The sequence below is a fragment of the Chrysemys picta genome, chromosome 1, assembly GCF_011386835.1.
Source record: "Chrysemys picta bellii isolate R12L10 chromosome 1, ASM1138683v2, whole genome shotgun sequence".
NCBI lineage: Eukaryota > Metazoa > Chordata > Testudines > Emydidae > Chrysemys > Chrysemys picta.
Window position 1 is genome coordinate 120065932 of NC_088791.1, and position 19637 is coordinate 120085568.

Sequence of the window (19637 nt, forward strand, 5' to 3'; positions counted from 1 at the left end):
CCTAATAAAATGTTCTGTGTCTCATGGTCTTATTTAAAATGGCTCATTCTATGCTGTGCTAATCATATCTATTAGCAGATCATTGGGCCATGCACGAATGGTCTGATGATCCTTATTAATTGAGTGGAAAGCTTTTAAACATTTTGTCATTTGGGCAAGAAATATAACGCACGTAACATTTCTATTAAGCTTGCAGCTCCAGCTTTCCCATTGGTTTCATTAGTAGGTGGACAAGAATAGAATTCATTTAAGAGTAAGTCATTTAAAGGCAAACCAAAAGTGACTATTTTTATAGTGAAACATGTCCTCTCCTTGTTTTTGTTTGTTTTGGGGCGAGGGGGCTACCTTTTTTTCCTTCAGATAATGAACATTTTTCATTAAAAGTGTTTGCCACTTTTTAAAAAACTTTTATTTTACTCCTACACTGTGTCTAGCACAGTAGGATGCTGAGCCTAAGCTATCTTCATTTTTAGTAAGAAGCTAAATTAAGGCACCAATCCTGCAAAGGGATCTGGGAGGGGGCTCCTGAAACTTGTGCGGTGTCCCTTTGACTGCACACTCTTATGCCTTTTGCAGAATTGGGGTCTCAATCTGTAAAGCAAGATTGCTTCCACCAAAAAGAAAATATAGAATTCAAGAGTGTGCCATTTTTGTTCACAGACATACTAAAGTTTGATCTGTGTGCTATTGAGCCTACAAACAATGATCTCAGTTTGGTTAACTTCATATTCTGGACCAGTCTATAAATTTGTCCCCTTCTAATACTGTGATCGTATCAAGGTTATACTGTTCTCCTTTTCTTTTCTTTCTCTTTGTCTTTTTTTTTTTTACTTTATTTTTTTTTTATTTTTTGAAATGCAGCCCTCTGATCAGTGCGCACTTTTTTTTCCATTTCCCTAAATACATCATGAAAAAGGATGAGGTTTCCGCCTTAATTGCTTGTGCCTTTTATTCACATTCCTCTCTCAGCCAGAATTGTGAAAAGAGTGTTAGTAAAAGGCTTCACAATAGAGCTTTTCATTAGGCCTCAGCAAAGCACACAAAAGAAGGCTTTTGGAAAGAGTGAATGCAGGAGTTTAATTTGCAGGTGGAGAGTAGATAAAAGGTGCTGACGCCTCTATTATTCTCTTACTTAGGTGACCCTTACCCTGTTCAGCTGATCCCAACTACCATGGCAGCTGCTGCGGCAGCAACACCAGGCTTAGGCCCACTCCAACTGCAGGTAAGTCTGGAAACAATGCAGCAGAAGCAAAGGTTAAGTAATTATGGAAAACAGTTTTCTTTTCCATTAGAACACAACAAAACTAACCATGTTTTCGGCACACTCTTGTCATTTAAAATGTACATTGAAGCTTAAAATAAATGTAAACCATCTTGGGGTTTTTTGTTGTTGTTGTTGTTGTTGTTTTAAACCTGTGGGGAAGATTTGTTTCACACCAATATTCATTTTGATTTTTAGATTTGAACGTTCACTCTTAACAGGCAAAACCATTTGTTTTCATTTTTTGTTACAACATTCTCACGCAAGTCATAAAGATTGGTTACATGTAAACCAGCAAAAAGAAACACACTGTTAGACAGAAGAGCCCTGTCCTGACAAGCACTTTAAACTGCTTCAAAGTCACTTACTGTGATTATGTCTTTTTAGACTGTAAGCTCTTCAGGGCGTTGACTCTGCCCTCCTACATAGTGTTAAGGTACCCCGCATATTTTAGGTGCTGCTAGGACACAGGTAATTAATAATTATACTAATTTAACACAGTATGCAATTATAAAATGATATTACAAACACACTACGGAATCTTGTTTGAGCCATGCTTAAGAGTTAGTCTGGAACCCTGATTTGTTTAGAGATGTGCCTGATTCAAAACCCTGGATACAAATAATCCTAAATTTGAGGGTGTTTGAAATCTGCCCATGGTTCAGAATCAGAATTTTCCACATTTTCCTGTCTGTTCCAAATCAAACCCACCAGATCTAAACCCACTGTATATTAGGAAGTTTGATATCCAGATCCACAGTTTGAACTTTATGTTCTGACATATGTGGTTGTTTCACATAAATAGGATCCAAATCCAAACTAACTTTAGTTTTGCAAAAACTTGACTGACATTTTTTTATAAAACCAAAATCACTGAGGCTTTGTCTCTCCATTTACTATCTTTGGGCAAACCACATGGGATGCACAGCATTTATATCTGCTTGGAAATGCTCAACTGTTATAAACTACCGGTGTGAAACCACAATCTCGAACTAAATTAGATTAGAACTAGGGCAAAGTGGACTTCATACAATTAGTTTGGACAGCACAAGAGAGGATGAGGGACAATTTTGATAGGCTTTACTACATAGTTAGTTAGCTGAGTTTCACAGAAATGGCTGCCCTTGTGTAAGCTGACACATTCCATGCACCACCATGAGCCTTTGTATGAAAAGGTACACGGTATGTTAATTTCTGATTCTGTGAGCTACAAATACCAAGAGCTGTTTAGGAGTCATGGGGACCATAAAAATAATGCAAAATACGTATGTCATCCTCCAGGAATGTCTTCTGGGAAATAACTTTAGCTCTGATAAAGTGCCTGTAATACTCACATCTCTCTCACACACAGAGAGAGAGGTGGGAGGGAGAGAGGAAAGGAAAGGAATAATGGAGCTAGGTAAGGAATGAGAATATACATGAATGTAAGAATGGCCATACTGGGTCAGATCAATGGTCCATCTAGCCCAGTGTTCTCTCTTCTGATAATGACTAGTGCCAGATGCTTCAAAGAGAGTGAATAGAACAGGACACTTTATCGAGTGATCCATTCCCCTGTCTTTCAGTTTCAGCTTCTAGAAGTCAGAGATTTAGGGATACCCAGAACAAGGGCTTGTGTCCCTAGCCATTGATGGACCTGTCCTCCATGTACTAATCTAATTCTTTTTGAACCCAGTTCAAAAGCATCCCCTGGCAATGAGTTCCACAGGTTGACAGTGGGAGGTGTGACAAAGTACTTTCTTATGTTTGTTTTAAACCTGCTGCCTATTAATTTCATTGGGTGACCCTTGGGTCTTGTGTTATGTGAAGGGATAGATAACACCTCCTTATTCAATTTCTCCACACCAGTCATGATTTTATAGATGTCTATCATATCCCCCCTTAGTTGTCTCTTTTCCAAGGTGCAAAATCCCAGTCTTTTTAATCTCTCCTCATATAGAAGCTGTTCCATATCTTTAATCATTTATGTTGCCCTTCTCTGTACTTTTTCCAATTCAAATATACCTTTTCAGAGATGGGGTGACCAGAACGGCGCACAGTATTCAAGATGTGGGTGTACCATAGATTTATATAGTCGCATTATGATATTTTCTGTTTTATCAATTCCTTACCTTATGGTTCCTAACATTGTGTTAGCTTTTTTGACTGACACTGCTCATTGAGCAGATGCTTTCAGAGAACTATCCATGATGACTCCAAGAGCTCTTTCTTGAACGGTAATTGCTAATTTATATCCCTTCATGTTATGTGTAGTAGGGATTACGTTTTCCAATGTGCATTGCTTTGCATGTGGGGAAGCAGAAGTTTGTATATCTACAGCTCTTTAGTTAGCAGTGATTTAGAATTGCTCTGAAATAAAAAGTCAGTGATAAAGGGGATTGGAAGAGTCTGACTATTTCATTTCAGGACCAGGATTGGACAGTAACTCAGTAAGCACTAAACTGAAGTATTCTGATTAGAATAACGATGACCATTCCATCATAGAAAATGTGATTTTGTTTGGATACTATTGGTTTAATTAAAATTTTCTGATGATTTTAGGGGATGAAGGATTGTAAAGCACCAAAGGCCTCTTGTCCCTATGCCAGTGAGCATGAAAGAAAAGGACAGCACTGAGCAGGCTCCCCTACTGGTTGGCTTGCTCACCTGTGATTTGGGCTGGGAGTGGAGCAGAGTTTGGGAGTCCATCAGTGGGAAGAAGCTGGATCAAGATTGGGCTTTTCAGAGAAGCCTATGGGTACACTAAGCCCTGGTCTACATGGGGAGAGGGGAGGATCGATCTAAGTTACACAACTTCAGCTATGTGAATAACGTAGCTGAAGTCGATGTACTTAGATCTACCTACCGCGGTGTCTTCGCTACGGGGAGTAAATTGCTGATGCTCCCCCGTCGACTCCGCCTGCGCCTCTCACCGAGCAAGAGTACAGGAGTCGACGGGAGAGCACTCGGGGATCGACTTATCACGTCTAGACTAGACACGATAAATTGATCCCCACTGGATCGATCGCTGTCCGCCGATCCGGCCGGTAGTGAAGACATACCCTAGGAAACTATTTTTGAGAAATATCTCCGTATTCTAAACCTGATTCATTTCCATGAGTCAGCTATATAGGGAGCCCTAGTGTAGATGGACCACTGACTTCTACTACCATTTTAAGCACTGTGTAAATTAGACCTATTTTGAGAAGTATTTTATAATACAGTGTTTAGAATGTACTCCCAAAGTTGCTAATGCCAGTGGAGCTGAGCCAGCATTAGCAAGAATGGGAAATATTTGAAAGGTTATCTTGATCTTATTTGGTGGGAATCCGTGGCACAGTGTAGATAATGGAATTAAAAAGCATTTTGTCCTCCAGGAAACAGTTCAAATCCTTTTTAAGTCAGTAATGGTTGTCTCCTCAGTGGCCTGTGTGAAATGAACTACTGGTCTCAGATCAGTTTCAAATGGCATACGAGAGTGTACAGTGGGTACAGTCTGTGGGCCCATTGGGCAAAGGGGGTCATCTCACTTCAGAAATTCATCTGCATAATATGTACCCAGGGTATCTCTCTGACCCCCTGTCTGCCAACCCCAAGGGGTCAGAATGGCACATTATAACCTCCCTTTCTCCCCCTCTGTATTTTCCCTGCATTTCTTCTTATGGTGCTCTTCCAGGCTTTGTGTGCTAAGACTAGTCAAGTGGTGTTCTAGGGAGATCAAAGAAAGAGATGCAATCTCAAGGCAAGGAACAGGAAGAGAGTTTGTCACTCTCAAGTGCACTCTGGCTTTTTCTTCTCCAGTGCAAGGAGTTTTGTTTTTTTTAACAGTGGGATAACATACATGTGATAGCTATCTCACTGTAAAATCCTAATTGGAGACAAAGTACTAGCAGTGTTTAGCACAAGGTAGCTAGGTGAGCTCAGGACTCTACCTCCCACTCCTGATTCATCTGGCCTTGTTTATCTCACAACAAAACTGAAGAGTCTTGTCTCCACTATGTTCTTACAGTGGGACAGCTAAAGTATTAATTACCCCCAGGCAAAACACACTTTTTTGATCAGTGATGACATAGCCCCCTGCTAACTCCAGCCTGAGAGGGTAAATAATTTGAAGCCCTACCTTTCCCTCTTCTCCCCAAGTCCCCAATGTGGGACCCAGATACCATAACTGACACAGTTAGGACTAATTGGTTGCCGTTGGTAGAATTTCAGCAGAGAGGCTTGTGCTGAATAAGCATGGAGACTGGACTACTCTCACATTCATAGAGGTGGTTCCTCCAGGTCAGGTTAGATTGATAGGTTCATGTTGGAGAAGCTGGAATTAACCCTATCTGTGCTTGAACCTGGATTTGAGGGTAAAGGTATTTAGGCACCTAACTCCCAATGATTTCACCCACTATTCTAGACATGCTTTAAAGGAAAATGTGCTCTCTGATGGACATTTCATAGGGGAAGTGAAAGATGATGGGTTGACAGTTTCTTTGGCCCAGATCCCCAGAAGTATGTAAGCACCTACTCCCATTAGGAGGTATGGCCCAAATCCTTGAAATTAATTGGAGTTAGGTGCCAAAATAACTTAGAAGATCTGCGCTAAATAGACTCCAGTCTTCAGGACTGTCAACCTAGCATGTTTCAGTCCCACTAACTTCACTTTACAAAAAGTAGTTGTCAGCTTCACACTGTTACTGATATGATGCATCAAAGGGATTCAGCCCCAAACTGTTTAAAATGTTCCATTAGGAAGCATAGGTTCTGTTAAACCATGTCTAGGGGAGTGGGTGAGTTTTCCCCAATTGAGGACTTGGGTTAAAAATGTATGGTCCCTAAAGTACTTTTGTCAAAGAGTAGTATAGAGGAGAAGAGGGCTTGCATTCCTAGAAGATGATGGTGAGTGGTGGTTCTATTTCAAATAAGCAGGAATGAGACTTCAGGACATCTGGGGCTTTGGATTATTCCCTTCAGCAATATTTTATTTAATAAAGCTGGTGAGTTCAAAGACCTTCTATAGTGGTTAGCTCATTTGAAGATGGCCTTTTCACAGGTGGACCAGTAATTTGGGGATTTAGGTTCCCCTACTTTTGAGATGGGCATTCAAACCTGTAAGAATATGTATCATGCTACAGTCATGTCATGAGACTATGGGTATGCCTATACTTTGAGCTGGAGGTGTAATTTCCAGCTCTGGGAGACATACCCACGCTAGCTCTGATCAAGCTAGTGTGCTAAAAATAGAGTATAGCTGTGGTGGGAGGGGTTAGCCACACCAAGTCCGACTCTTCCTGAGAGGCTAGGTACATACTTGGTGAGTGATTAATACCAGTTTTAAGTACCTGGGCGTGCCTAGTATGAACTAGACGTTTCTAGACAGCCTGAGCCACTTGAGTCTGAGATGAGTTCTCTTGCTGTCTCTTCTGACAAACCTGACTCCTGAGTTCATGACAAAACCCATGTCTTACTATCAGGGTGTCTAAAGACTGTGAGGAGATTCTGTATTATTGGGAATTTGAATAGTTCAGATTTCCCAGCTAGGTTGTCTGATAATCAAATAGTCATAGAATCAAAGAAATATAGGGCTGGAAGGGACTTCAAGAGGTCATTAAGTCCAGCCCCCTGTGCTGAGGCAGGACCAAGTAAAACTAGATCATCCCTGACAGGTATTTGTCTAACCTCCAGTGACGGGGATTCCACAACCTCCCTTGTAAGCTTATTCCAGAGTTTAACGACCTTTATAGTCAGAAAGTTTTTCATAATAACTAACCTAAATCTCTCTTGCTGCAGATTAAGCCCATTAGTTCTTGTGCTGCCTTCAGTGGACATGGAGAACAATTGATCACAGTCCTCTTTGCAACAGCCCTAAACATATTAGAAGACCATTTTTTCAGGTCCCCCTTCAGACTTCTTTTCTGAAGACTAAACAGACCTAGTTTTTTAAACCTAATAATGACAATGATTCATTGGCTGTAATACAAACACAATATATTCATATAGCTGTATTGAAAGATGATGATGAATGCATAATGAAAGCTGCTCATGTATTGAGCATTTTGCATCTGTTCAAAACAACTTGACAATATGATGTAATATACACTCCCCACAAACATCTGCTCTTGAGAAAAACATACTCAAAAGCTTCATGCACCAACATTCAGACGTTGTTTCCTCATCATCCTAGCATGGAACAGGACATTGCGCTTTCTTGGTGGTGGTGTGACCAACCCTGTTATTACACAGATAAGAGGAAGCTTATGTTAAAAAATACACAGATGTGAAAGTAGTTTGACTGGTTTTCTCAACCCTAAAGGCTGAAACCTGCTCACTTTGCTTACTTGAGTAATCCCACAGAAATCAACTGAACTACTCATGTGAGTACAATCAACAGGGCTTGACCCTACCTGTGTTTGAAAAAATTATTCTGCCAAGTCTTTATTCCTCCACTTTGCCCCTTTAGTAATCAGGCCCAGTTTCCATTCTTAGCACACCCTCTTCTTCAAATGGTATTGGAAGATGCTTACTGAGGCCTGAATTTCAAAAGAACTCAGCATCTGTAGTCTGGACCAGATTTTCAGAAGAGCTCAATTTTCATTTAGGCACCAAAATAAGTGGCCAGATTTTAGAAGAGTTGAGCATATTGAGTCTTGAACACTTCTGAAAATCTGTTTTTTATTTAAGTGCCTAAATTGGTACTGAGATCTCTTTGGGTTTTCATTTTGAAAATATGGCCCAAGGTATCTAAATCTCATACAAGTGCCACTTAGCTGGATGTTTGTTGTACTTCCAGGAACAGACAAAGGATTAAAAACCTATCTACCCTGTGTGTCTTCATAATGATGGTAATCAAAAGATAGACTGTTCCAACTGCCAATGATTTCTTATATAAATACATGATGCACATGAAATCCAAATAAATGGCAAGGACTGCCCGTCCATGTTGGAGAACACATTTTTCATCTGTCCTTCTTAACTCACCTCATTTTAGCATTCACAACATCACATAAATGAGAGAAATGGCGAAAACCTATTATCGGTTATTTACTCCATCTCTCTCACATTCTCCACTTGCCAATATGGAATGTATCTCTCACATATACTTTTGTCCAGTTTAGTTTGAAATATCTCAGGTGATGGGACTTCCACCATTACCCTTGGGAGACTGTTCCGTGGTTTCATATATCTCACTGTCAGGAATTTTTCATAATTTCAAAGGTTTTTTCTTTTCCTACCTTCTTCCCTTTACCTGTAGTTACATCCCCTTTTGTGATCATCCTAAAAATTACCTTCCTGTCTGATAACAAGCACCTACAAGCCAGCAAGAAGCCCATGAGAAACCGTTTAACCACTGTGGGTGGGGCTGTGAGGGGTGCAGGAGTGAGGGCAGGGTTTGGGTGGTGCAGGGAGCAGTGCGGTGTGTGTGTGTGTGGGGGGGGGGGGGGGCTGGGGCAGTCCCAGTCGCCACCGCTGGGTTACCTTACCTGGCTGGCTGTTGGACGCATCCCTGCCCCGCCGCTGCCGCTCCTGTTCGCTGCCAAAAGGAGCTGTGGCGACAGCAGCACATGAGAGCTGAGACCCGCTGGCCTGCCACTCCCTTCCCCTGGCCTTTTTCCAGGGGCGCCAGCAGCACTGCACGCCAGGGACTGCATCTGCGCTGCCCAGCATCCAGAGGAGCAGGGTAGACTGCAGACGCCCCACCAGGGCAGTGTGCCCACCTCCCCTAGAGCGTGCCCCCAGCCGGCCCCTCGCCTGCCTGCCTCACCTGGCTGCCAGCACCAGCCAGCAGCAGGAGTCCAGCTCAGCAGCTGGGAAAACGCACTGCACGCTGAGCCTCCAGCATGGCTCTTAAACAGCTCCCTCCCTGCTCTCCACCACAGCTTCTACCCACGCAGTGGTCCCCCCTGCAGGGGGTGCTGGATGGTGCTGGGCTGCCCACCCTGGGGCCCCCTGTAGTTGGGGGGTCCCGTGTCAGGGCACTGTGTGTTTCATTATAAATCTGCCTCTGACTTTATCCATTATTCATTTGCTCTGCAATCTATATCCATTACCTCCTTGGGATATTAATGTCCTCAACACTTTGCCTACATGAAGATTAGCCATTTCTTAGCATTACAGGGTCACTCTTTATATTCGGTGGACAGTGTTTAGCTTCAAATACCATTTAAGCTTTGTCTTTTCGGGGGTTAGTGCCAACAGTTTCTTCAGCATTTGCTTTTTTGCTTTACCTGGCCTCACTAATAGGACTATGTATTAATTTATGGGGGAGTGAATCATTAATGCCCAGTTTAATTACAATATTATAAAAATGGTGCGGTCAGTTTAAGCATAAAAAGCAAAATTAGCTTTCCATCATGAACACGTACAGCTGGAAAAAAAAAAAAAAAGCTAAGTACATTTACTGCAGCATTTCTCCTTAGCATAACCAAAAGATGGCAGCCATCCATCCACCCATTAGTTGACTGTATTCATTTATATAAAAGCTATATGTTTTTGACAGCTATCACAAATAATGATAATAATAAGAGTAATAATACATATTAATATGTATACATTTTTATTGGATGTCCCATCAAAAAGGTTTTAAAGATATATTAGTGTAGATTCTATACTTCCCAATCTTGCCCTTCATTTATTTCTGATTTTATAAGTAAGTGTTTTGGCCACAAGATACTCATCACCCTTTTACATTAAATGTCCATTTTAAAGGAGATTAGTAGAGATCAAGGCCCAGTCCTTCAGCTGGAGTGCATGAGTGTAACTCCATTGACGTGACTGGAGCTACACCCTTTTAAACCAAATGAGGATCTGGCCCCATTAGTGGCAGAAATGTCCCTAGAATTTGCTACATGTGGATATTTATTTTTAATAATAAACTATTAGTAGCAATTTAAAAATAATCCATTAAAATACATAAACAAGGTTTCAATAAATTCATGCATAGGATTATCTGACAGGGTTGCCTGCCATAACAGGGGACTGTAGTTAGTGACCCATGAGGCCCTATGGGACACATAATCAGTTGCCCACTGCAGTTTTTATCAAGCCATATGTTTCTGAAAAAAAATCTCCAAATTATCTTAATACTAATACTAATAAATCTTGTTCATGGTAGATAAACGTACTTTGTAGTTGGTGTCTAAGTAGCCGATGCTTACCTTTGATATCAAGTTATACAATTTTATAGGTAAACCCATTATATTTTTCAAAGCAGACATGAATGAACCACTCCACCATGTTACTTTATCAGCATCCTGCCATTCTTGAAAGAGGTTGATAACTTTGACAGTACATAGGTAAATGCTTTGTATTTCCCAGAGCACCATGTGTGTCTGAACATGTCTCTGGTGAACAGCTATACACACAGGTAGTAAATACACAGCATAAGGAATATTTTGTGGAATGTCAGGTTTTCACTTTTTTGTTTCCAGGGGAAAACATTAGCTATGACAGCATATTCATTTTATCTAGATTAAAGTCCTTTCTGCATAACTTTCAGATTCCATCCATATCTATACAGAGTGAAAAACGACCAACCTATCTTCATTTCAGTTGTAACCTGGGCCTGCTGTTTGCTAGCAGACCTCTGTCTGCATGAGTGAGTTTTCTTGTAGGTTAAAGAGCCTGAAATCCCTCTCCCCCCTCCCTCCGACCCTGAGCCTGCAGGGCAGACAGACAGAAGCACACATATGATTAATACAGCACAGCTGCAGTAGTGACTCATTTGCATATGTATTAATAGAGGAAAAAACAACAATTCAATTACATACAGAGACATTCTGCATACTAAAGAACATATGCAAATGGGCCTGAAAAAGTGCAGCCAGCATTTTTTCTGACTTTTCCAAGTCCATATAGGCTAGGGTCAGAGCCCAGCAGTTTTCAAGAAATCCCCTTTAGGAAGAACTTGTTAAGAGATGGTTACATGACTATTATCACCCCTAGGGTTCCCAGAAGGTGTTTGACATTTGGACAATGGAAATAGCACAACCAATGTCTTTTTCACGCTATTTTCATATTTGCCAGCCTTCAGCTTCATCATGTGGTCTCATTACCTACTAGCAGAAGCCTCAGTATACACGAGCCCATTCTGTCTCTTATCTTGCACATTCACATATCCTTTATTTCCTTTTTCTTCCCCTCTCTCTATTTCGTCTGACATCTCCCTTTGCATTTTTCCCCCTTTCTTCCCTTTCCCTCCTCTGCTTTGGTCTGTCTCTTTTTTTTTTCTCCTTGACACTCACAAGCTAAAAAAAGTGAACTTAAACTTAAACATTTCTGCAACTTTACGTCCTACTGACCTTAAACATCCTGTAATAGGATAGTTCAGACCATAGGTAATTTGATTGCCATCTGGTGTAACTAGTACACAAGCCTGTTTGTAGCAGTAGGAGAATTATGTTCTCTAAGGCCAAATGGAAGTCACTGGGAGCTGTAAGTGTCCAGCATCTTTGAAAATCTGGCCCTACGTCTCCCAACATGGGAACTCAACATTTATGAACACTTTTAAAACACTGGCTTTAAGTAATTACTCAGTAGCAGCTTGTTTCAATTAATACACACACACAGTCACACACTCACATGTGTACACACTCTATACACACACACACTTTAAAATTGTAGGTCTGTATATACAATGCATATGTTTAAGGCACATCATAGAACATGACCCTATCTAACATAGTCCTCTGTGGACTGACACATGAAATGAGTTGTATTATAACTTTAAAGAGATACTACTTCCGTAAAAACGTACTGATACCCTATGATGGTAGCAAAATGCCTGGTGTGGTTTGGATGGCACTCCCTATCTTCCAACCAATTTATATCACCTACCATTTGTTTGGAACTTCTCTATGTGATGAGCAGGGGAAAATAGGTCATGCAAGCAGGAGTGTGTAACTGCCTGGGAAGCATACTTGAGAGGTCAGGTCATCCTTAATTTCTTTTCTCCTGTAAAGATGTTACACTTTTTCTTTTTGGGGTTAGTCTGACAGACTAAAGCAGATTACTCATTGATTATTTATAAGGCATTAATTTTAGATGAATATTGCTCAAGTGGCTGACATCATAAGTAGTTCTAGCAGCCAGCAGAAGACTCTTCTGTTTGCAGATTGGAATGTGACAGTCTTCACTTATGTGATGTCCTGTCTAGGAGAGTGTCAGCAGCAAATTGAACTGAGAGGAGAAGGCTTCTATATTGAATGAAACTTTTGTTGTTGTTTTGCGTGGTATAACATAAAGACACATCACTGGAATTTCAATAATTAGGAATGATTATAGTGTTATATGATCAACCACGCCCAATGTGGAACCCTGTTTTTAATACCACAAACACGAAAGGCTCCAGATTTTCAGAACAGTCCAACAGAATCTTACATCAGTAAATTTCTTCCAGGCGTTTTCCATCATTGCATCAGCAGTTTTGTCATTACTAGAAACAGAGAGACTTCCTTTCACACATCTAAATTGGCCATCAGTTGTAGCATCCCTTGGGGGGCTCTCCAACACCATCTGTACCTTGATAGCAGAAGAGGTCAGAAAACCACATTTGTGGAGCTTGAAGAACTTAATGGTAGTATATTCCTTGATGCAAAAACCAAAGAAATGACCTGAGAATTGCCTTGCAGATCTACAGAGTAGTTCTCATGGAGTAAAGGGAAAACAGGTGTCCTTAAGTGTAGAACATCAGATGAAGGTGAATGAAACAACCAATTTGCATATTGGCAACAGTGCCAAACTTCTGAATTGTTTTGGATTTGCTTTAGCTGGTTTCTTGCACACACCTTGAATTCTTTCTTTAAAAATCTGCATAAAAGAATCTGGACACACAAACAAAAAAGTATTTGCCCTTTACATATTTTGGACAATGGGTTTCGGAGTTAGTTAGCATACACCACTGGTTTTCCTAGTATGTTGTTTGTTCTTCACAGAGATGCTGCTGCTGCTGCAAAGAAGGTTATATAACCATGCAAAGAAGATTATGTAATCATGAGCAAACTGTTGGTGAGGATGAAGGCATGGGGGAGAAATATGAAACCACACTGAGTGGAGTTTGGCTAGTTGGGAGTGGGGGATTCGTTGTGAAGCTAGAAGCTGGAGGTGTATAGGCTGCCCACAAAACATGAAAGTTTGAGTCAGACTAGGGCATTTTGGGGGATATCCATCAGATTCATTTTCTTCACACTGAGCATTGTCAATAGTGTATATTTACGATGCATCCCCAAAACCACATGAGAAAATAAACAGGAAAACTGAAAGTCACTGACAGGTACACTGTTCAAGGCTTGTCTGGCAAAAAAAGAAAAGCTGACCCACCTTAGGTCCACAAATTCAGTCAGAACATTTTATGCATCCCAAAGATTATGATAGAAAAAATTTCTCATCTGAAGGCTTGCTATACTTGTGATGCCCAGATAATAATATATATAATTTACAGTATTGTATAATATATTCAATAAATATTTATAATGACATCTATCTAGAAAGAAGCTGTATTACTTCCTCTTACTGCTCTCTCACTGCAATTCTTTTGTCTCTGAAGTTTTAGATCACTTTTAATCTACAAGGAAATATGGGTACAAATGTATAATCAAGGAGATAAGCCAGTGATATAGAGTGCATCCAACAATAAGAATAGCAAAGGTCAATAAAGTTCTTCAACTCCTAATCTCATCCTGTATTAGTCTTTACTGTATCTAGTTTCTTTCCAGCCTAACAATTTCCAGTCAGAATATTTTAACATCAGCTACAGACCGAGGCTGACATTAAGCACAGTTTGATTTTGCTTGTAGAATATGCTCCATGCACAAATCTAGAGTCTAAAGAAATTAGGTATTTCACAGTTTCAGTCACAGAAGCCAGCATGATAGCTTCAGTTTGTTTTCTTTTTAAATTCTGCACTTAAATTGTATGCAAATGGAAGATACAAAAATACTTGGAGAAGTAACTTTCAGTATGTTAAACTTACTCAGCAAATTGTGCTATATAGTAGTATCTGAGATAAACGTGTGGTACTACTAACTTCTTATACTGCAATACAGCAATGGTAGTATACTGCACTAGTAGCTGCTTACAGAGGCAATCTGTTTGTGGAATACTAAGGTAGTCAAAATGTCTTTAGAGTAGCAGCCGTGTTAGTCTGTATCCGCAAAAAGAACAAGAGTACTTCGGATGCATCCGAAGAAGTGGGCAGTAGCCCACGAAAGCTTATGCTCTAATAAATTTGTTAGTCTCTAAGGTGCCAAAATGTCTTTAGGGACTCGAGAGAGTCTGCTGTGGAAGTACAGCAACTGCTTCCCCCAACCAGGCCTAGGACCACTACTAGGAGTGTAAGGGATCAGGCCATGGCTAGGCCCCCTGTGGGATTTGGTGGTGCTAAATCTTCCCTTCATGTTGCACTCAAGGAGCTCGAAAAATGAGATTCTCTGTGCCTCTCAACAGGTGCCTCTGTAGGGGAGACAGGGCCATCTCTTCTCCTAGCACACCTGCTCAGGCAGACTAACATCTGGCACTATGAATTTAAAGCATGCACCCCTCAAGTTTTACTGTTATCTGCAGTTGATAGAAACTTTCTTTGCTTTGCTTTGCTTAAAAACACCCCATACAAATTATGACACAGTATTCTATAATAATGCACCAAAACACTACAGCTTGTCATAGGGTTGTTGTTAAAGTAATTTGGGCCATTGCCATAGAACAGAGGATTATATTTATTTTTAAAAGGAGCCCAAGTGATCTAGCTAAATTTGGCAAAAGAGCATGGCTGATGTCATAGCTCATCTCTGATGGTGATTTAATGTCTAAACTCTGAACCCCTGAAAACTAGGGAGTTCATAATGAAAATGCTGGTAAGCACTTAAATATTGTGTTGTTGCTCTTCCGTGGTGGGTTAAGTGATCCCTATATATCCCTTTCTTTCCCACAGGGGGTTGAAATGTTTAATTGATAATATTTGCAAAGTGCCTTAGAATACTTGTGATAGATGTGCAAAGCATCCAGTAAAACAAGTGTGTATATACACATATGTATTATGTATAGCTGAGATTTTCAAAGCAGCCTGAAGAGATTTGGGTGCCCAGCACCCATTAATTTCTAATGGGGAATTTGGTGTCCAAATCCCTTAAGGTATCTTTGAAAAGAATATATTTATGAATTTTTTAATCCTTTCTCCCCTCTCCAGTTCTTTTCCTTTTCTCTCAGTACCCAAAAGACCATTTGCCTTGTGGAGAGGGAGCAATTACTCCAAATATCAGAAAGCTTGATTTGAAGATGTTGAGCATCCTATGACTCACTCTTATTTACTTCATTGGAAGTTGTGAGTGATCAGTACCACTCAGGATCAAGGCAGAAGCTGGCCATACTTGAATTTGAACAGAAGTTCATGGTTTCAGTGTATGCGGTTTTCTTTGACTCACCATTGACAAAGGAAAGAATAAAAATTCATTTTCTAGGATGCTGCATTCCCTCCCTGTCTTGGCATTCGAAGATTTGTTACTGCTCAGGCACTGGGATCCGGGGGTACTGAGTTGAACACCTGAAATGAATTGCTTTGGATACTCAGGTTTTTAACACCCTGTCTGGGCATTGGTAAGTGAATTTGCCCTGCATGTGAGAGAAGATGTCAAATTGGAAATAGAAATGCTAGAAAAGAGAGTATTTCAAAACCAAAGCAGATTGAGACCCCAATTTCAGAAAGCATTTAGGCAGATGCGTAACTTTACGCAACTATCTAAGTCCCATTGGCTTCAAGTTAGAGCTTAAGTGCTGTCCTGAGTAGGGACACATTCCTAAATCAGGGCCTGTTTTGGTACTGCATCACTGTCTGCTTGCAAACCGAAGGGCATCTCAATGTGGTGGTTTGTGTTACAGGTCTGATTTCAGTGGAACATGCTGTTGTTCATGATCAAGTGAAAGAAGGAGGGATGTAGACAAATGAAAAAAAAAGAGAAATGTTGGATTTTTTTAAAAAGCAAATTTGCCACCTTACTTATGGAGTACGAACTGAATAGACTTCTAACCCTTAAAATACTCCCCCCCCCCCTTCCCTTTTTATTGCCTGGAATCTTAAGAGCTTTATCATTTGCAGTCATAAAATGAAAATATACACCAAACCCTCAAAGGGCAAGTATGAAATTAAATTATATTTGGGCAGCTGTAACCTTTTAAAACGATCAGATTCCAGTTAATGTATTTCTTCCTGTTCCGAGTGCTGCCATGGTGTTTGATGGTGGGAAGCAGTCCAAAGGGCATTGGGAGATAATAAATTCACTGGAAATTTCACCCTGAGGCGAGCCTCGATACACCAAGGCTTCTATTTAGCAGGACTGACCTAAAAATCTTGTCACATCCAAAGGTCACTTAGGTTGGGGTTGGTGTGTCCCATCTATCTTTCCCTGGTGCAAAGAATGACAGCTGAGCTCATAAACAGTCATCAGAATATGGAAGAGAAGCAGGCAGGGGAAGTGCAAAGGATAGTACAACTGGCAACTTCTTAGATTTCCTGCAGGCCAATCAGAATCTGTGTTTGGGGTTGCTTGCTTCTGCTGTAGGGCAATGCATTTAAAGTCCAGTAGGCTAAGCAGCGTGACTATTTTTATTTCTCTCTCGTATTTGTTTGCAAAGGCTGTGTAGTCCTTTTAATACATCTTTTGCTACAGCTAAACACTTCAAACTCTTTTTTTCTGTCAGTGTTGTTAATAAGAACACTTTGCAGTTTATGTAATGCTTTTCATCTGAGGACGGTCAAACATTTTACAGAGAAATCACTGCCAACAGCTCACCAACCAGAAGCAACCCTATAATAACTTACCAGTGTGTTTGATGGAACAGCAGGAAGAAACAGATTTCAAGTTCAAATTATAGTGGGGTAATTATAAACCACAGAGAAAGTTAAAACATTTTAAACATAACGAGAGAGACCCTGCCAGTGTTCTTTCAGGATCTTACCCAAAGCTTACTGAAGTCAATGAGAGTCTGTCATATAGGCAAAAAGTCCCATTGGTTTCTATACGAGTTTTGCTTGATTAAAGACTTCAAGAACAGGCCTGTAAAGATGGCTGCATAATGGCTTCCAATCATAGGCCCTGATTCTGCAAAGGGATGCACTAACGCAGACCCTTATTCTAATCCTAAGTGTAATGGAACTCCTTGTGAGAATAAGAGTCCGGTTTTGTGGAGCCTGTTGTAGCATGGGACAATGGATGCATTAAAAAAAGCAATGTTTAAGGACCAAAGTCCACCAGCCCTAAAATAACAGGTAATTGTGGGATATGCCTTCCTTATCCTAATGGAGAAAGGTGTAAAGCAGAATATATGCTGTTCACCACTGGTATAAGGAATTTCTCCATGTACAACATGTCCTGATTGGCATGATGTCCTGTAAGTGGTGTTCTTCCTTCTGAAGCATCAGTAACTGTCCACTGCCAGAGGCAGGATACTAGGCATGATGGACCAATGGTGTGACCCAATATGAAAACTCTTACCTTAAAAATGAAAAAAAAAAAGTAAAGTAAAATCTCGCTATGGGCCTATGAGCAAAAATCCACCACACTTAACCAACTAATTGCATTTATATTTCAAGGGCCAGGTATTTAGGTGCCTAAAGATGCAGGTAGGTATCTAGTGGGATTTTCAGAAGTGCCTAAGCCAGTTAGGGGCTTAACTCCCATTCACTTCCTAACTCACTTAGATACTTTTGAAAATTCCACTAGCCACTTTTCTGAATTTTTAGGTGTCCAAATTCCTGAAGATCTGATCTCAAGGTGTCTGTGTCCAGATAATTGTTCTGGTTACTTTTCTTAAGTCCTGGCACCAATTTTAGTGAAGCAGATTATTCCAAGAAGATGATTCCAATTAAGATTTACCCACTGAGGAAAAAGTCCCTCTATTAAATCAAAACTTAATTTTTATGTATTTGTTTTATTTCCAGAAGTGTTTCACACACTGCTACAGATAAAATACAATGTAAATGCAGTAGCCCAAATTCCACCCTCACTTCCACCTCTGCAGTTTCATAGATAGAGAGGTAGATTTGAGCCAATTGTCATTGCTGCCCCTCTTTTTACTTGAGCTCAGAGTCTACTTTGTAATGTAGATGTTAACATATATCTTTCCCATGCAAGGCCGAGGTGAGATGGCATGCAACCCAGATTCCTGTTGTTGGGAGTTATGTACTTCTTTTCCTTGCTTACTGCATTGAACATGTAGTTTTACGCATCATTATTCATCATAATGGGTTTGGAAAAAGAAAAAGTTGCCTTTCATGTCATTTGTGCAACCTGAAAAAAAAGTTACATTTTTCTCTTGAATTTGGACATGGGTGCATTCAACTGAAAAGCTTATTCAGTTGTTAGCATGAAATGTAGAAAATTGAAAAGACTTGTTCAATGTAAAATAGACAATCCTTTCTGTTGGTGTGTACTCTGTAAGTTAGTGTCTCATTTCTACTGTAGTCTAATTTCCTTTTTCATCTGGATATCCCAGACAATTCCAGCTAGTTAGATACTAGTCACATATAAATAGTAATGAAGGACAAGAAGTAAATAGTAGGTGGGAAAGAGTTCTTTGATGTATTGTAGGACATGAGCCTGAAGATTAACTGGCTTGAAGTTTCTAAAGGTTTTATTAATAGTGATTTAGAATTTATGAAAGATGCTGGATTGAGATGACTGGGGACTGAAGTCTTCTAACCACAGAACATGTAAAATGCACGTTTCCCTATGCCAGTGTGCCTCAGGACTGGGACTACCCCTTTTATGGCTACTAGTGGTGAGATAGTAGTTAATTCGCTATGTTTCCAAACATATTCCATCCAGCAACAGTGCCGTTTCTTGCCAAGTAGCTTCAAGTGCACAACTAACACCGATTCTTGAAGTATCTTAGTGTTGTTAAAAAATGGTAAGTTTGTGCTGAGAGTGAGGAATAATATAACAAGTTGCCCACATGGTTAGGAAGCCCTTTTATGGCTACTATGGTGCTCCTCTTATTATAATGTATACTTCCATGGTCCCTGGAAGGCACCCCCTTTAAGCCCCAGGCTCCACAGCCATTACCGCTCTAGAGTCGAGACCTCCCTCCAGGATTTTTCCAGGCTGCACAGTTCCTTGCCTACACTGTGATATCCCCAGCAAGCCAGACTGCCTAAATGACCAGCAACTGCACTTTGCTCTCTCTCTCTCTCCAGAAGCTATGAACAGTATAATTGCCCACAGTCATAAGTTACCACACAGCCCTTTCTAAGCAAGCACATTTATTCTGAATGTGAAAGCATTACAGAAAGAACATATTAAAAACAATAGAAGAACCTACGTGCATGCTAATAAGCTTTGCAAAGATCACCCCCAGCTCCAACAAAGTCTTTGGTAGGAGTTAGTCTGTCGAACCTCACAAAGAGGTTTTTTTGTGATTACAA

The 19637-nt window shown here is 40.4% G+C and overlaps 1 protein-coding gene across 39 annotated transcripts in view; it reads left to right on the forward strand.

Moving 5' to 3' along the window:
* SOX5 (SRY-box transcription factor 5) overlaps positions 1-19637 on the forward strand; it is an 807001-nt gene that overhangs the window by 704685 nt on the left and 82679 nt on the right. For all 39 annotated transcript variants that reach the window (XM_065568283.1, XM_065568279.1, XM_065568369.1 and 36 more), the window contains one exon: positions 1137-1222. In XM_065568283.1, coding sequence (XP_065424355.1) covers positions 1137-1222 — 86 coding nt within the window. The remainder of the gene's footprint in view (positions 1-1136; positions 1223-19637) is intronic.